The sequence below is a fragment of the Crocuta crocuta genome, unplaced genomic scaffold (genome assembly GCF_008692635.1).
Source record: "Crocuta crocuta isolate KB4526 unplaced genomic scaffold, BGI_CrCroc_1.0 scaffold1459, whole genome shotgun sequence".
Taxonomy (NCBI): domain Eukaryota; kingdom Metazoa; phylum Chordata; class Mammalia; order Carnivora; family Hyaenidae; genus Crocuta; species Crocuta crocuta.
The window spans coordinates 16,073-33,051 of record NW_027528246.1 but is presented as its reverse complement, the minus strand read 5'-3'; the positions used below and the strand labels follow the sequence as shown (position 1 = coordinate 33,051).

General features: G+C 38.0%; 1 protein-coding gene across 1 annotated transcript in view; it reads right to left on the bottom strand.

Moving 5' to 3' along the window:
* The window catches only part of LOC144222576 (ankyrin repeat domain-containing protein 26-like), a 31,634-nt gene extending 16,198 nt beyond the window's left edge, over positions 1 to 15,436 (bottom strand). The window contains exons 1-6 of the mRNA XM_077753079.1: positions 15,327 to 15,436; positions 13,132 to 13,312; positions 10,117 to 11,073; positions 8,370 to 8,522; positions 5,706 to 5,776; positions 5,278 to 5,371 (exon numbers count right to left, since the gene is read on the bottom strand). Coding sequence (XP_077609205.1) covers positions 5,278 to 5,371; positions 5,706 to 5,776; positions 8,370 to 8,522; positions 10,117 to 11,073; positions 13,132 to 13,312; positions 15,327 to 15,436 — 1,566 coding nt within the window. The remainder of the gene's footprint in view (positions 1 to 5,277; positions 5,372 to 5,705; positions 5,777 to 8,369; positions 8,523 to 10,116; positions 11,074 to 13,131; positions 13,313 to 15,326) is intronic.
* Between the last annotated feature and the right edge of the window lie 1,543 nt (positions 15,437 to 16,979).

The window sequence follows — 16,979 nt, the reverse complement described above, 5'->3', positions numbered from 1 at the left end:
TTTTCCAAGCCAGTGTCTATGGGGAAAGGTTCTCTTTGTCTGTTTCCCTGTGTGCGCCTCTCTCTCACGCTTCTCTGCGACCATGACTCCCTCCGCTCCGCAGCTGCCATGATCTGTTTCTCTTCCAGACCACATTTCTGCATCAACTACCTTCTTTGATGTCACCTCTTCTTTGCCTTTAGTTGTGGAGTTCTGTCTGTCTGTCTTCAGGTCGATTTCTGGGGTACTTAGGCTGAGTTGATAGTTAATCTTGTTGTATTTATGGGATGAGGCAAGCCTTGGGACCTCCTACTCCTCTGCCATCTTCCTGCCTCTGAGCTTTTGTTCTAAGATGCCCTTCAATTCCAATAATTCTTTCAACTAGGCAGAAATGCCTCTTTAGAATGTCCCCTCAAGTTAGGGGAGAAGAAAGACTGGTAAGCAGAGGGATATACGATTTGAAGTACAATAGTTGAAAAACTAGAGTCAGTTTAATAACCAAAGTTGGACTTTTACGTGATTTCAATTAAAAGAAATAGGCAGCTTTGAGTGTTTTTTAATCAACTTAATACTCCATCTTCAGTCTCCTTTCCTCAGTGAGGAAGTAAAGAGAACATTATGGAATCATTTTTAATCTTTTCAGTAGCAAAACAAATATACTGTCCTTTGGCACTACTTAAATTAACTACAATTTCTCCAGTACCTTACTCCAAGCTTGTCTGTGTGGGGAGGTAAGACCATCTCAACTTTATGTTGTACCACAATGCTTCTCCATATCACACAAATTGGCTTTGAAAATTTTTTGGTAATTCAAATTACTAATCTACTATTTATCTCTGATAAATCAATTTAATACTATCTCATTTTTTACAGCTGTCTTATTGAAAGGATGTAATGTTTATTCCATTAATTCTATACTGAGCTATAAAGTACAGCTGTGCATATCTTTCTATTTAAATGAAGAAGGTGGATACAGGCTCCTCTGTTTTCCAAGATTGTAGGATCTGTGCCAAGAACAGCATTAACACCAGTGTTACACACAAGAACCAGCTCAAAGGAGGATCTAATTGTGAATTGCAAAATGATGGATTAGCAAGATTTCAAAACAGGAAAGATGAACAGCCCAGAGTTAATCTTTTCCTTCCTAGATGGTGAAAACTATGAGTGAGTCTATGCATTATAGTGAGATAATAAAATATAATGAAGTAAATAGCAGACTGAGTCAACAGATCCTATGAGCAAGATTTCACGGAAATGGGAGCAAGAGGCACTGAATGAGAGACTAAACGTTTGAATAGGAAGGGCACCTGGGTGGCTCAGTCAGTTGAGCCTTGAACTGTCAGGTCATGATCCCGGGATCCTGGGATCAAGACCCATGTCAGCCTTCACACTGAGTTTGGAGCCTGCTGAAAATTGTGTGTGTGTGTGTGTGTGTGTGTGTGTGTGTGTCTTTGTCTCTCTCTTTCTCTCTCTCTCTCTCACTCCCCATCCCCACTTGTGCATGCTCTAAAAATAAAAATAAAAATAAGAAAAGTTTGAACAGACTACAGAAACAGGATTCTATCTTTTTGAGCCTGACTTCACATTGAGTCATGAGGTCAGCAAGGCCTAAGTTCACAAAAGCGTCCTTTCAAGAAGCAAAAATCTCTAGAGGAGTAAAGTTAAATTGTACTACACTGATTTATTATGTAGGTGACTGGTAATTTGCAAGATAACTAGGAAAGAGTTTTCATAAAATTTGATTTGGTACTGGCAGAAGGATAGACGTCTAGATCAATGTGTTAAAATTGAGAACCTAAAAATAAACTCTCACATTAGAGTGAACTGATTTTTCAGAACGGGTGCCAGACAATTAAATGGAACAAGAATAGTCTTTTTACAGATGGAACTGGGACAAATGATATCCACATGCAAAGTAAGAAAACTAGACCTCCACCTCCTAGCACATATACAAAATTAACTTAAAATCTAAGAGCTAAAATTATAAACCTCTTAGAAAAAAGGCATAGGTGTCTATGTTTGTGACTGGATTCGGCAATGGTTTCTTCGATAAGACACCAAAAGACAAAAGCAGATGAAGTATATTTCATCAAACTTTAAAACTTGTATGCTTCAGATGTCACCATTTATGACACAGCAGCAGGACAACTCCTAGCACCTTCATTCACAGTAGACTTCTTACCCACATGGTGTCATGTTACTTGCATGAAAAGTACACTAATGCAATGTAACTAATTTATAAGAAGTCTAGAAAAAAATAATCCTCAATGTTGCTTCAGCCAGAAAAAGGATCAGCCAACAGAATGTTCTAGTTCCCCCTGATGGGTAGAGCTTCTAATGAAATTTGCATTATTTAAAATATTTAATATATAATGTCGTGAGTGAAAGAAACTAGTTGGTCAGTGTATCTACCTCATTGCTCCCACTTAGGGTTTACAATGTAGTCTTCTCATCTTAACTCATTGGGAGCCTCTCCTACAAAGGAGGGTGAGAGTGGCATGACATTACTGTTGTGCTTGGTAAACAGTTACATGGTTTCACTACATATCAATAAATTAGAATCCTGAATTGCACATTATTCTTTTCTGAGATTGAATTGGTAAGTCTTTGAAAGGCTGATTGACTCAAGTGAATGGAGAACAATTAGTTCTGAACTTGCAATGGTAGCACCACTATGTTACTATGTAAGGCCCTGACTCATAAGCCATTTCTCCTTTTTCACTGGCATTTGTTTTCCTTTACAAAATCCAACCAAGAGAAAATTCCATTCCTCTGAGAAAAATGTTTTGACTAACGACCTACGAGTCATTCTTGCTGAAGACCAGACAATGCAAGTTTGTAATTACAAATTACAACTCATCATTAAAATCACCCATTCTCAAAATCTCACTGAGGGGTTTAGGTTACAAGAGAAAGTCAGAATTCAAGATCAAATCATTACTCAAAGTTTGGGGGATTTTTAAACCGATTGAAAAATATTAGCAGACACTCAGACATCTGTATGCCGATGTTCACAGCAGTATTATTAACAATAGCCAAAAGGTGCAATAACTCAAATGTTCACTGACTGGATAAACAGAAGGTGGTATATATACAATATTGCTTTTCTTAGACTATCACAATCTTTTTTATTAAAATCTTACTACAAAAATCATTTATTAAAAATTCAATCAACTTCATCTATAAAGAATTACATCACGGAGGAAGATGCAAGATGGTGGAGAAGTAGGGAGCACCATACATTTTGCCTGCACTCATCTCAAACAGAGAAGGCCTGAAGTCGTAGGACACTGAGCCACAGGAGTTTGGGAAGAGAAAGAGACAGAGTACACTGTGAAGGAAACCTCATAAGTGCATGAGTGCGAACTGGGGAAGATCAAAGCGGGATGGGACTCAGAGATACAGAGGGAGGGGAGGGAACCCAGCTTGCATGCAGCTGTGGTGAGTGATAAACCACCGAGTGGTGGCGAGCTGCCGCGAGTCCAGGGGAAAGGAAAGAAAAGCTTAGATTGCTCATAGAGCCATCCCTGGAGAAGAGAAAAAAACCTCGGCTTGGAAAGACAGTGTTTTTTAGCTCTGGCTGCGGTGCTGACATTAAACTAGGTGCCCTGGTCCCAGAAGGCACCAGGAAAAACTGAACTGCCGTGCGCCCGGCACCATCCTTGGTGGCGGCGGCCTGGTGAACTGGCAGCGACACCTGCGGAGGCGGTCCGGCGCCGGGTGAAGTGGCAGTGGCGTGCGCGACATCGGCCCACTAAAGCGGCGGTGGCGGTGACTCAGTGAAGTGGCGCTGGGGCCCAGTGAAGCGGTGGCTGCATGAGCGAAAAGTTATCTGCTGAAGCAGCAGCGGCTGGTAAAGCAGTTGTGGTGGGGTGAGGTGACGCGGACTCTTCAGACCTGAAGTTGCTACCTTCCCTAAACGCACTCGGGTTGTATTGCTGCTAGACCCCGGCAGATCTGAGGCTGCGACACTTACCTCACCCTCCACTCAAGCCCCGACAACAGGGAAGCAGAGACCAGCAGAACTGTTAATGGTGGTGTAACAAAGCCTCTCAGGAGTAATCAGACTAGTTTCTCTGGATAACACCACCGTCTTTCTCTCACCTCTCCAACCATATTCCACCCTTTAGCTCTTTGGAAAAAAGCTTCTTATCCCTTCTGCCTGTTCATTCTATTTCCAATTTGGCCTCATCTCCGCCCTATCATCTCTCTCTTTCTCTATGCTCTTCAACCAGCACTGCATACACCCAGCTATTTAATTGTAGCCGGGAAATCTGGTTATATGCTTTAAACCGATCTTTGTCTATCGGTGTTCTTCTTTCTTCCTTTTCTTTTCTNAGACCAAGAGATACCATTCAAAGAACACTTTCTGAAAGGATAGGTCCTGGACAGTCCAAGAGTCTTCTTGGGTACAGCAGCGCTCACAGGTACAGAGAGCATAAAAGTCTTTAAAACTAATAAGAGACAGAAAGCGAACCAAAATGACGAAACGAAAAAGTTCTCCTCCAAAGAAATTCCAAGAAGATTTGACAGCTAATGAACAGCTCAAAACTGATATCAGCAGCATAAATGAACAAGATTTTAGAACAATAATCATAAAATTAGNGGGAAACCTATCAGAGTGGTGACAGACCTATCTACTGAAACTTGGCAGGCCAGAAAGGAATGGCAGGAGATCTTCAATGTGATGAAGAGAAAAAAATATGCAGCCAAGAATCCTCTATCGAGTAAGGCTGTTATTCAAAATAGAAGGAGAGATAAAAGTCTTTCCAAATAATCAAAAATGGAAAGAATTTGTCACCATTAAGCCAGCCCTACAAGAAATGCTAGGGGGATTCTGAGGGAAAGGTTGCAAGGCACAAAGACACCAGAGACACCACCACAGGCATGAGCCCCACAAAGGACACAATGTCTCTAAACCCACATATTTCAATAACAACACTGAATGTAAATGGACTGAAGCTCCAGNAGAGGCAAACCATGAAAGACTCTTGAGTACTGAGAACAAACTGAGGACTGATGGGTGTGTGGGTGGGAGGGGGGAGATGGGCATGGAGGAGGGCACTTGTGGGGATGAGCACTGGGTATTATATGGAAACCAACTTGACAATAAACTATTTGTAAAAAATAAAATTAAAAAAAAAGAATTACATCACTACTTACAAGTAGTAACAATATGAACCAAAGAAATATTTTTATCAGTGAGATTTTTCATATTATCTAAAACATTTTTATAGTCTACTACTAGTGAAATAAGAATTCCTTTTCAGTAAGACAGAAATTAAGAGACGGACTTACCAAACTTGTACTTGACAAGTTTTTCTGAAGCTGTTCAATTGTGTCCGCTTGCTTTGTGATTGTAACTTTTGACTTGGCATTTTCAACTTTAAGCCTAAAATGCAGATTTATAAATAATTGGTCTCACATTTAACTTTAATAAATACCATATAATGTTTGCTCTGAACAAACAAATGAAGGCATTAAATAAATTCTTAAAATTTTAAAAAGGAGAAGATTTGGCAATTGTGCCATTTTTCTATTTGTGTTTTGTGGATAATGTGCAAAATTTAGAGAATAATGCAAAGATTAAACATTTCCAAATAGCTCATAGCTGGAATTTTTATCCAGCTTAACAATGGTATATTATCCTAATATATTTTTTATACTGCACTGTTTATCTGCTTTATAAATACTTAAGTTATTTTCTGTGATGCTTTAAATTATACTTTTGCAAATGATCTTCCATCTTCTCAGCCTGTCTAAGGGCGTCTGTATGTTGATCCTGTGCTTCTTGCAACTAAAATAAGAAAAAAAAATACTTTTAACTACTAACAATGTAGTAAAACACCATAATCTGTTTTTGTAACTAAAAAATTTTTTTCATTTGAGAGAGAGAGAGAGCGCATGCGTGCACATGAATGGGAGAGAGCCAGAAGGCGAGAAAATCTTAAGCAGTCTCCAAGCTCAGGGTAGAGTCTGATGTGGGGCTCGGTCTCACAACTTTGGGTTCACGACTGAGTGGAAATTAAGAGTCGGGATGCTCAACCAAGCAAGCCATCCAACTTACAGGTGCCACGGAAACTAAAAGCTTATTGGACACAGCCACACTTTCCTCTACATGCTGATTTATGGCTGATTTTATGCCATAACAGCAGAGTTGAGCTGCTACAACAGAGACCTATGGCCTACAAAGGATCCAAAGCAGGCTCTGCTGACATCAGAGAGCCTGACGCAGGGCTCAAACTCAAGAAGGGGGAGATTATGACCCGCGACAGGGTCAGACATGAAACTGACTCAAGCCATCCAGCACCCGTCAATTTTATATTTAATTGCTTAAAATACATGTAGAATAAAAGCTCTGTTATATCTAGGTTTCCAAGAAGAAATTATTGATATGGTATAAAGTACTTAATTTTATCTTAAAAACTGGTAAGATAGTTTCATTTTATACAAGGATAAGTGCCAGATGTATCAAATATAATTCCCCCTTAAAGAAATTTATACTTAGAAAGACAAAATTACCTCTCCTTAAAAAAATGCAAACAATGTAAAAGAAGGGACTGATTTGTTCTGCACAGACTAGGTGACAAGTGTCAATGGGAGTTACCACAGTCAGAGTAACTTCATGGAGAATGAGACTGGGAGCCAGGTCTGAATAGACATGTAGCTGTCAGCAAGAGGAACAGAAACTCAAAAGACAGTAAGGACAGCATGAGTAAAGGCTGAGTGATGGTGAAATCAACTCGATAAACTCAGAGGATAAAATCTGATGGCAGGGAATAAAAACAGATGTCCACACAATAACTAAATGAATGTTCATGCACAGTATTATTAATAGGCCAAAAGAGGAAAGAACACAAAGGTCTGTCAACTGATGAATGAACAAGGGCCTCAGCCCACAATGGAGTACTGTTTGACAATACAAAGAAATGAAGCCTGATAGAAGCTATCACCAGCACATATGAACCCTGAAAACATTCAGTGAAGCTAGTCACAAAGGACGAAACATTGTGGGACTCCACTGATATGAAATATTCAGAACAGGCAACTGCACGGAGACAGAGACAGTAGTGGCCTGGAGGTTGCCTGCGGCTGGGGCAACGAGACGGGGCTTCATTTCAGGCTGATGGAAACATTCTACACGATGGCAGTGATGGTGGCACGAGTGTGCTCTAGAGACACTGGACTGTCCGTGTCAAATGGGTGAAATTTATGCCATGTTGTATTATAACTCAATAATACCTTAAAAAAATCCAACGGCAGGACATAGATCCTTTTCTTAATACTCTTTTGGGCATATATACTCTACATGATCTGAATATTTCCGTGCTTTTACAATATATCCAAAAGGAAAAGAAAATGAAGGAAATGCCCAAGTTCAAGTGGTTTGTAAAGTGATCTTTCTGTACAAGTCATCCTGAATTCAACATGGCTTTGGCATAAAAGTGAAGATGAGAAAGAAGACAATCTTCTGAGACATTCCATTAAACATTACGTCTGATTATATCTGGGCTTGCCTCATCTTGGGAATAGAGATCTCATTAAAAAACATTGTTTAGTAGGGGCAGTAAGTCTCTTGGGGCACCTGGGTGGCTAAGTTAGTTGAGCGTCCAGTTCGTGATTTCAGCTCAGGTCATGACCTCATGGTTCATGAGATGGAACCCCCCCACTGGGCTCTGCACTGACAGCATGGAGGCTGCTTGGGATTCTCTCCCTCCTCTCTCTGCTCCTCCCCTCTTAACATGCATACACATGCCGCTCTCTCTCTCAAAAGAAATAGATAAACTTAAAAAAAAAAACACTTAAAATTAACGAAAGAAAAAGAAGGCTCTTAATTTCTGTGTGGAAGGATACAAAAGCCTCAACTTTCCTAAGAGTAATATTATCAGAAAACATGGAGAACACAAATAGTCGAATGAAAGTCAGAGTGTAAGAAAGAAATGCATTGGAAANCAGGTCATGACCTCATGGTTCATGAGATGGAACCCCCCCACTGGGCTCTGCACTGACAGCATGGAGGCTGCTTGGGATTCTCTCCCTCCTCTCTCTGCTCCTCCCCTCTTAACATGCACACACATGCTGCTCTCTCTCTCAAAAGAAATAGATAAACTTAAAAAAAAACACTTAAAATTAACGAAAGAAAAAGAAGGCTCTTAATTTCTGTGTGGAAGGATACAAAAGCCTCAACTTTCCTAAGAGTAATATTATCAGAAAACATGTAGAACACAAATAGTAAAATGAAAGTCAGAGTTTAAGAAATAAATGCATTGGAAAGATACTAACATCATCATAAATTAAGAAAGCAGTCCATGGAAATTAGTATCCTAAAATGCTTTATATTATTTAACCAGCTATAAATGAACAGTTGACAGGTTATATTTAATACAAACCTGACTTCTGATTTGACGTAATTTCTTCCTTAGATCCTGTCTCTCATCTTCTAAACTAAGATGATAACATGATAGAATTTGCACTGAAGCCTCTAACATAGTCTTTTTTTGCAGACTATCAGCGAGTTCTTCTTGAAGTTGTCTCACAGCTACCTAATAATAATAAGACATTTCTGTTACTGATTTTATAAATCATCTATTATGTTAATAATATACAACTCTAATATAAGTACTTTGAGAAATATCACCACATACATTAATTCACCCTCTTTTCCTACCATGTACACATTCCTGTTTACTGAACTCAGTGAAAGACACAAAAGGTGGTATCTTCCTGTCTAGTCAGTATGAGGTCCTGTGGATAACGAATCCAGCCCCACTATCCATGCTGCATTAATGGATGTACCAAGCTTCATAACCTACAGAAGTCTCAAAAAGAAACGGGGATGTACGTGGGAGTAGTAGTGGTAGATTCCAAATGATGCAATGGTTTCCGTCTTTTTTATTAGAGGCTTAAATTACATACAGAGTTCCACACATATTCCATCCTCTGCTCCAATCCTTCTCCTAGATTCCTATCTCAGGGAACAAAAGTGAAGTCGTTCCAATGGGCTTCACGGCCCCACATTACCTGGCTTCCACCTCCCTCCCTGACCTCAGCGCCTACAGCTCTCTCCCCTCCTCCCTCCCTTCCTGCTCCACAAGAATCCTGCAACCCTTAGTCTGACCATGGAGATCCAATGCCAACTTACGAAATCTTAGTATATGTGCTGCCGAAGCGAGCACGCCAAATTACGAAATCAAAGAGAGATACAATTCTCTTGGTGCAGGAGGCCCAAATGATAGTAATTGAGCTTCGAAATGAGCAAATTCTTTGTAAAAAATGTTTAAACTAAGTTATCAATAGCTAGGGGAAGACTAATCAACATAGCTTTGCTAAAACTCACCACAGCTGTCCCAAATTATGATTTAATGACAAGTAGATGCGTTTAAAGACTTAAAAGATTGTAAGAAGACATGATTTGAGAGTAAAAATCCAAATTTATGTGAATGAAAATAAAACCAGACCAACTTGAAATGTATCAAAAGCTACCAAAGGAGAAGTTTGACCAGACAGAGCAACTACACTTCCTTTCATCTGGGAAATCTGGAGTTTACTGTGCAGTTAATCCACTTAATTCAACCTCAATTTCAAAATGCTCATTTTCCATTTGAGCATTTTCATTTACCGGTTCACCACAATAATATAAGGTGACGGCAAAGATGAAAATTATTATCGTGAGGGTGCCTGGGTGGCTTCACCGGTGAAGCCACCAGCTCTTGATTTTGGCTCAGCTCATGAATCTCACTCACAGTTCATGAGTTCGATCCCTGCATAGGGCTCCGCGCTGGCAGTGCAGAGCCTGCTTGGGATTCTCTCTCTCTGCTCTTCCCCGGCTCACAGTCTCTCTCTTTTCTCACTCTCTCTCAAAATAAACTTAAAAAAATTATTCTTGTATTAGTAAACGACTATTACCTATTAACAACTTAGAACTTAATGTCTGAAAGTTTCATAGATGATACAGTATCTTTACTCAAAGTAAGGCACCCTTAGGTCTAGTTTTTATTTGCTGCATACAAGTTATGCTTTTATGTTGATTTAGTCTTTTTTTAAAATTCGACAAGATTCAAAATTCAGTCATCGTCAAAGACTACATGAATTTTCTTTCTGGAAATCTGAAAAATACTCATTTTTCTACATACTTACTTCTCTTTCAGCTTTCTCATTTTCATACTGATACATTTTTTCTTTTAAATGATTACATTCATCAATTAACTCTTTATTTCTTTCTTCTAGCAGAAGTCCTTCTTTTTCCCTTTCAGCTTGAAGTGTTTTTATGATAGCTTGAAATTGGTCTTCGATAATAATTACTCGCTTTTCTTTATCATCGGCTTTTTTATAAGCATCATCTAATTGCTGTTGAAGCAACATGATTTCATTTTGTAGTTGAGATAATCTTTCCTCTAAGGATTCTTGCTTTCCAATGTATTTATTCACTTTATTTTGCTCGTTCTGATACATACGTTCAATTTCCTTCTTCTGACACTCTGTTTGGCTTAGGTCTTTTTGTACACGTTCTAAAACTAAAGACTTTTCTCTGAGAGCATCTTTTGTGTGATGGAACTCAATTTCTAGGGTACTGAATTTAGTTTCAACTTGAGCAAGTTGCTGAGAAAGAATTTCATTGTTATCTTTTAGACTAGACATATCAAAATTCATTTTGGCCTGTAAACGAAACTTCTCTTCTCTTGTTCTCTGGAAATCAAGTTCTAGGTCTCTTCTTGATGTCTGACTCTGATCATGATCGCGTACATCAGTAGCCAGTCTAGCACGGTATGATTCAAGTTCTTCTTCCAGTCTCTCTTTATTTTGTTTTTCATTCTCCAACTGAGACTTTAGCATTTGAATCTCAGCTGTCAGAACATTAAGCTGTCCATTATATTGGAATATTGTTTTCATTAATGTTTCCTCCTTCTGTTTTATGGTCTTTTCAAGACTGTCATTCTTTTCTTTGATCATTTCAATGTCATCACAATATTTCTTTCCCTTTCCCTGGTTCTGATTTTTTATGGTGTCTATTTCCAGTCTTAGCATGGCAATCTCATCCTGCAACATGTGGTTTGTACGCAATAGATCTTGTTTTTCTTCATGACTCTCAGGAACCTAAGTAAAACAAAGGAGGTTTTCAGATAGCACTTAATAAAATGACATTATCATCATTTTCTCTAAAATTAAAGTAAAACCTATGCCTATATAATGAAAAGGTACAGGAGGCGCCAAGGTGGCTCAGTCAGTTATGTGTCTGACTCTTGATTTTGGCTCAGGGCATGATCTCAGATTCTGTGGGTTCAAGTTCCACATCAGGCTCTGTGCTGACGGTATGGGGCCTGCTTAGGTTTCTCTCTCTCCCTCTCTCTGCCCCTCCCCTGCTGGCACTCTTACTCTCAAAAGTAAATAAACATGAAGAAAGGAAGAAAGAAAGGAAGGAAAGAAGGAAGGAAGAAAGATAGATTGCAGTAAGTGAATATCCAAATGGAAAAATCATTAAGTTTGCTCCAAATCGCAAAGTTTATAAAAGCAAAAAGTTCATAATGTTAGTTAAAGATAATGGATGCACAAAAGTAACAAAGAATTCAAGAGAAAAATTTTGAGAATGTCCAAACTGGAAAGGCCTTTCTCTGACTTAAAACAAACCAGAGGCCTGCAATAAAAGATTAATAAATCTGACTACATTTAAAAATTGAGTTCACACTCTGATATCTAACCCAGCTACCCCACAGTAAAATCCTTAACTCTGCATATACTTGGACAGATTACGTTTCCTAAAATTATTTTTTCCTGAGAATATTTCATAGATAACTTACTTTTCTAACATTTCTATAGTCAGTTATAAGAACTACATCTGTTGATAACTGAAAAATCTAGACACATACTAGAAATACTTCTATATACGTCAGTGAACTCATTTGTTTATCACAATTCTAGAATGGAGAGATTAAAAATGTGAGCTGCACGACTTTCCCCCAGTCTTCTCACTCCACAACGAGCTCTCTTGCACCAACCATTGCTACTTCTCTAGTGTAAATACATAAATACAAAAGAAGTCTTATATTTCAAAATACTGAGAGGAAATAAGGTGAAATTTATACATCTTTTAGAAAATCATTAGACTATTTACTGCTACAATAACTTCTATTTCCTCTTCATGTTTAAAATAGTAATACATATAAAATAGGAGAAATAAACAGAACGATTTTAGTAGGAATAAAACATCTATATAAAAATTATCATCAAGTATCTATTATAGCATACCACTGTTTTCAAAAGCTCCTTGTAATGAAATAGGATACTACTTGAAGCAAACCATGACTTTTCTCAAAAGTAGGAGACTTGATACACAAAATAGGGTCTCTGACTGGCTACACTTGTCTCCTGTCCACTAGCAGAAGTGTTAAACTAACCTATGGATATATCAAGGCAGTGCAGTAACTGTTCCAAAGGAAAACATGTTTTTAGTAGCAATGGTTTTGAGATAATGGAAAGCTCATCATTTCCTATGGAAAATAATAAAAGCCTCTCATTTGGATGAGGACATTAGGTCACTATTTGTTGCAGACAAATGTATTTCATTAAGAGTATTATTTTATCCAATGAAGCAAAAATGCCACCATCCCCCATGCCCCTTCCAAAAATATGTGTGCTTTTCAATATACTTTCCATGATGTACAGCGTTGGGTTTTTAATATATATATACATACATGGAGAAAAAAGGAATAATAATTTTAAATATATTTACGAATACATACACAGATGTATTTCAAAATAATCAGAATTATTTATTGTCAGAAAACACCTCAGAATTCATGTTCTTACTAGCCATTTCCATCTCCATTTATTTGCAAAGGTGATTATTTAGAATTCTACCTTGTAACACGTCATGTGACCTTCTATTCTCGAGAGAGTGGCCACTGAGTGTCATTTTGCCCTTCTACAACCTAGGCACACATCTCATTATGATCCTGGCCTCCTAACCACTAAAAAAATGTCAAAAGCTGAAGAGAAGAATGTTAAAAAAATGTTCAAAAAAAACATGATCTCATGTTTTAATTTATTGTAAACCTAAATAATATACACTGAATCAAAGGGATACTACAAAGTATATGTGTAATATACCATATAATATTGATGGAAATACACAATTTTTATCAAAAACTAATTTACCTTATTCAAATGATTTTTTATAGCTAATTCCATGTGTAGTGTTCTAACAGTGGCTTCAAGTTGCAGTTTCATTTCAACTTCCTGGGTATACTGCTCTTGTGTTCTTCGTAACTCCCCCTTAATTTTTTCATATAACTTTTCAGCATGTCTTCTTTTTTCTTCTTCTTGTTTTAAAGCAAATCTGCAATTAAATGCATTTCCTTTAAAATTTGTTTTGTTAGAAATAAAGAGTTCAGGGGGCGCCTGGGTGGCTCAGTCGGTTAAGCGTCTGACTTCGGCAAAGGTTATGATCTCACAATTCATGGGTTCGAGCCCCACGTTGGGCTCTGTGGTGACAGCTAGCTCAGAGCCTGGAGCCTGTTTCGGATTCTGTGTCTCCCTCTCTCTCTGATCCACCCTGCTCACGCTATCTGTCTCTCTCAGAAACAAATAAATAACATGAAAAAAAAGAAGAAATAAAGAGTTCAGCTTATAAGCTGGTTCCACATATGTTGGCTTCTTATCCAAATGAAATTTCTATGTTCCCATTTTTTTCTTTTCCAGGGCTCATGTTTTTAATTTCTTATTTTAATCCCTTCCAAAAGATAGATACAGTTAAAAAGAAGCCACGAGAAAGCATTAAACAACTTAATTACTTTTAGTCAGTAATAACTCTGGTAGACATTGTAGGAAAGAAATTTTGAAATTGTTCAGGAAAGTTACAGTGAAAATTACCCTTTTTCCCACAGGTATAAATATTCCTCCACAAGACAGATAACTCCTACTTAAAAATAGAAGTTGCTATTTATAAACAATTTATAAATTCACTACAAATAAAATGTCAACTTCACAAGACATTTCAGGTACCTCCAAAAATGATTTACAGTGTAAGATAGCATCTGCAGATGTTGTTTACACAGCATACACATGCAGATGGCCCAAGACTGGGCCAGCGGGTCTAATATCTTTTGCCCTATACTTTTTGTTTTTCCTTCCACAACACTTGTCATAACTTGTTGATTATTATCTATTTAATGAATCATTTAAAATCCCTTTTAGAACACTGGATCCATATTAATTGAGTAAACAATAAAGAATGATATTTGTTTTAAGCATAAATTTTTGAATTAATTTTATCTACATATGACAGAGCTGTTGGAAAAACTTAGCAGTATCAATTTCCATATTACTTTTTTAATGTTCATTCATTTTTGAGAGATAATGAGAGAGCACATGCACACAAAGGAGGGGCAGAGAGAGAGAGAGAGACAGAAAATCTGAACTGGGCTCCACACTGACAGCAGAGAGCCTGATGTGGGGCTAAAACTCACTAACCCTGAACTCATGACCTGAGCCAAAGTCAGATGCTTGACTGATTGAGCCACCCAGGCCCACGATTTTACTTTTTTTTAAATTGAGAGAGAGATGGCACAAATAGGCAAGGATGGAGAGACAGAAAGAGAGACACAGAGAGAGAGAGAGAGAATCTCACAATGGGCAGAGAGGTGGGGAGAGAGAGAGAAAGAGAAAACCGGGCTCACCCGAAGTGGGGCTTGCACTCACCCAAAGGAGGGCTTGAGTCCACCCAAGCAGGGCTGCAACTCATGGGATCATGACCTGAGCCGAAGTCAGATGCTTGTCCAACTGAGCCAACAAGGCATTAAGAATGAAACTGACTGAATTTTTGAGAATTTTTATGTCTTGAGAAAAATGGCCATTTTATATTCTGTTGGTGGGTATATAAATTAATATAAACTTTCCTCAGAACAATTTATAAATATGGATCAAAGTCCTTCTTTAAACATTTTTATACTGTAACCAAATCATACTCTATTGGAGAATGTATTCCAAGTAAGTAACCAGAAATGCAGGAACAGATTTATATAAAAGACATTCCTTACAGCATTAACTAAAATACAGAAAAATGAAAAACAAGCAAAATTCAATGTGTTAAATAATGAGGTTTCCAAATGGTGGACTCTTATTTGGCTATTAAAATTCTGATTTGGAATACACATTAAATTATTACAAGTATTCACTGTTACGAACTTGCTATGTTATTTCCAAGAATCTCACAATTCATAATGCAAAAGAAGTTTTCATACCTGTAAAACCCCAGGAGGTAAGTTAGCAATTACAAAACTTCCCCTACACATCTGTGGTAAAAAAAAGTAAACAGTTCAAATATTTCTTTAAAACCAAGATGCTATATATACCTCAGCGTGCAGAGTTCATATTCCCACTTCACTTTTTGACGTTCTAACTGCAATTTCATTTCTTTTGTTTCTGAGGGCTCCTTTCGCAGTGTATTACTTTTTTCCTCCATTTTAAAATTTTTTCCCATAAATAATTTACAATCACTTTTTAGAGTTTTATGAAGCTTTCATATGAAAGAACTGCATCCTGGATTTTCGATAAGGCAACAGAATCTGCATCAGAGAAGAAATAATATATGAGTACTTTTTCAGTCTTCAGGACTGTGCATTTTCAGTTCAGTCTTTTACACATTGAATAAATATATACCATCAATGTTAGACATTATACTAAGCTCTACAGATACAACACATAAGACCCCTGGCTACTGTTTAGCTTAAAAGTTTAGTGAAAGAGAAAGACAACTAAAATGATCATCACAAATTCAGATAGTTGCTATGAGAAAACAGAGTTCTGTGATCATAACTTGATCTAGATTGGGGCCAAGGAAGATTTCCCTGAGAAAGAGAGAACTATACTGAGGAATGAAGGATAAGCAGGAAGCAATTAAGCAAAGGAGGAAGAAGATCACTCTAGACAGTCTAGACCATGTGCCAAAGTTTTGCTGTCATCTGCTTCTGGCCAAGATGGAGCAACACGTACTGATTTACCTTCCTACCCAAAGCAAGCAAAACCAAAACAGACAAAGTTCATTTTCAAATGATTTTCAAGACTGGGGACTTCAGGCAATCAAGGACAACGATGCCTGAAAACCAAACAAGTTAGCCAAACACATGCCCAAGCTCACTGCCTTGAGAGAATTTTCAGGCCACGACACAGGAGAAAAAAATTAAATTGACTCCACCAGACTCCTTGCATTGAGGGGATGGGACTGAGAGTCTGGTGAATTCAAGGCAGATAGAGATGGCAGGTCAGACATACAGGAGAGGAGAAAGCAGAACACAAAAAGAAGCCTGGAGATCTGTAGAGGGCCCCCCTTGGGTATTCAGCAGAGTCACACCTGATGTGAACATGAAAGGAAGTCACCTGTGACCAAGAGAGAAAAGACAAGTGAAAAGAGGACAGGAAACACCACCTGGTGCTCACACAGCATGAGGGATAGTATCTATTCACATTAACTAAGATGGAAAAACTCATAATTTGCCTTGGGCTGACCACTACTCTGGATTCATGGAAGAATTCATAAGAGCAAGACTGAAGGATCAAACTGTCGGTAAGTAACTTCACGATATCTCCAAACAAAGCATGAACAGACAAGTAGAGGCCCCGAAGCTAGTTCTTAAAAACCAAATAGGACTCACAGAGATGTAAATTATGTTAGACATGAAAAATACAATGGATAGAAATAAACAAATAGTAGACATCACATCACCAATGAAAAGACTGAAGTTTAACACTGGAAAACTGTAAGACAGCTTCAAGTGGGAAATACACAGTTGCCCAAAGAGGCAGGGGAAAGGAACAGGAAAACAAATATTTGGAGAAAAAAATGGCCAAAATCATTCTAAACTTAATGAAAAGTGTAATCCCACAGGTCTAGGAAGTATCTTCTGGGAATGAAGAAATGGAAGTCAACTATGGTAATTTTCTTAAGCACATCTATGATGTGGTATATCATTACTGGAAGGTAGACTGTGATGCTTAAGTCATCTACT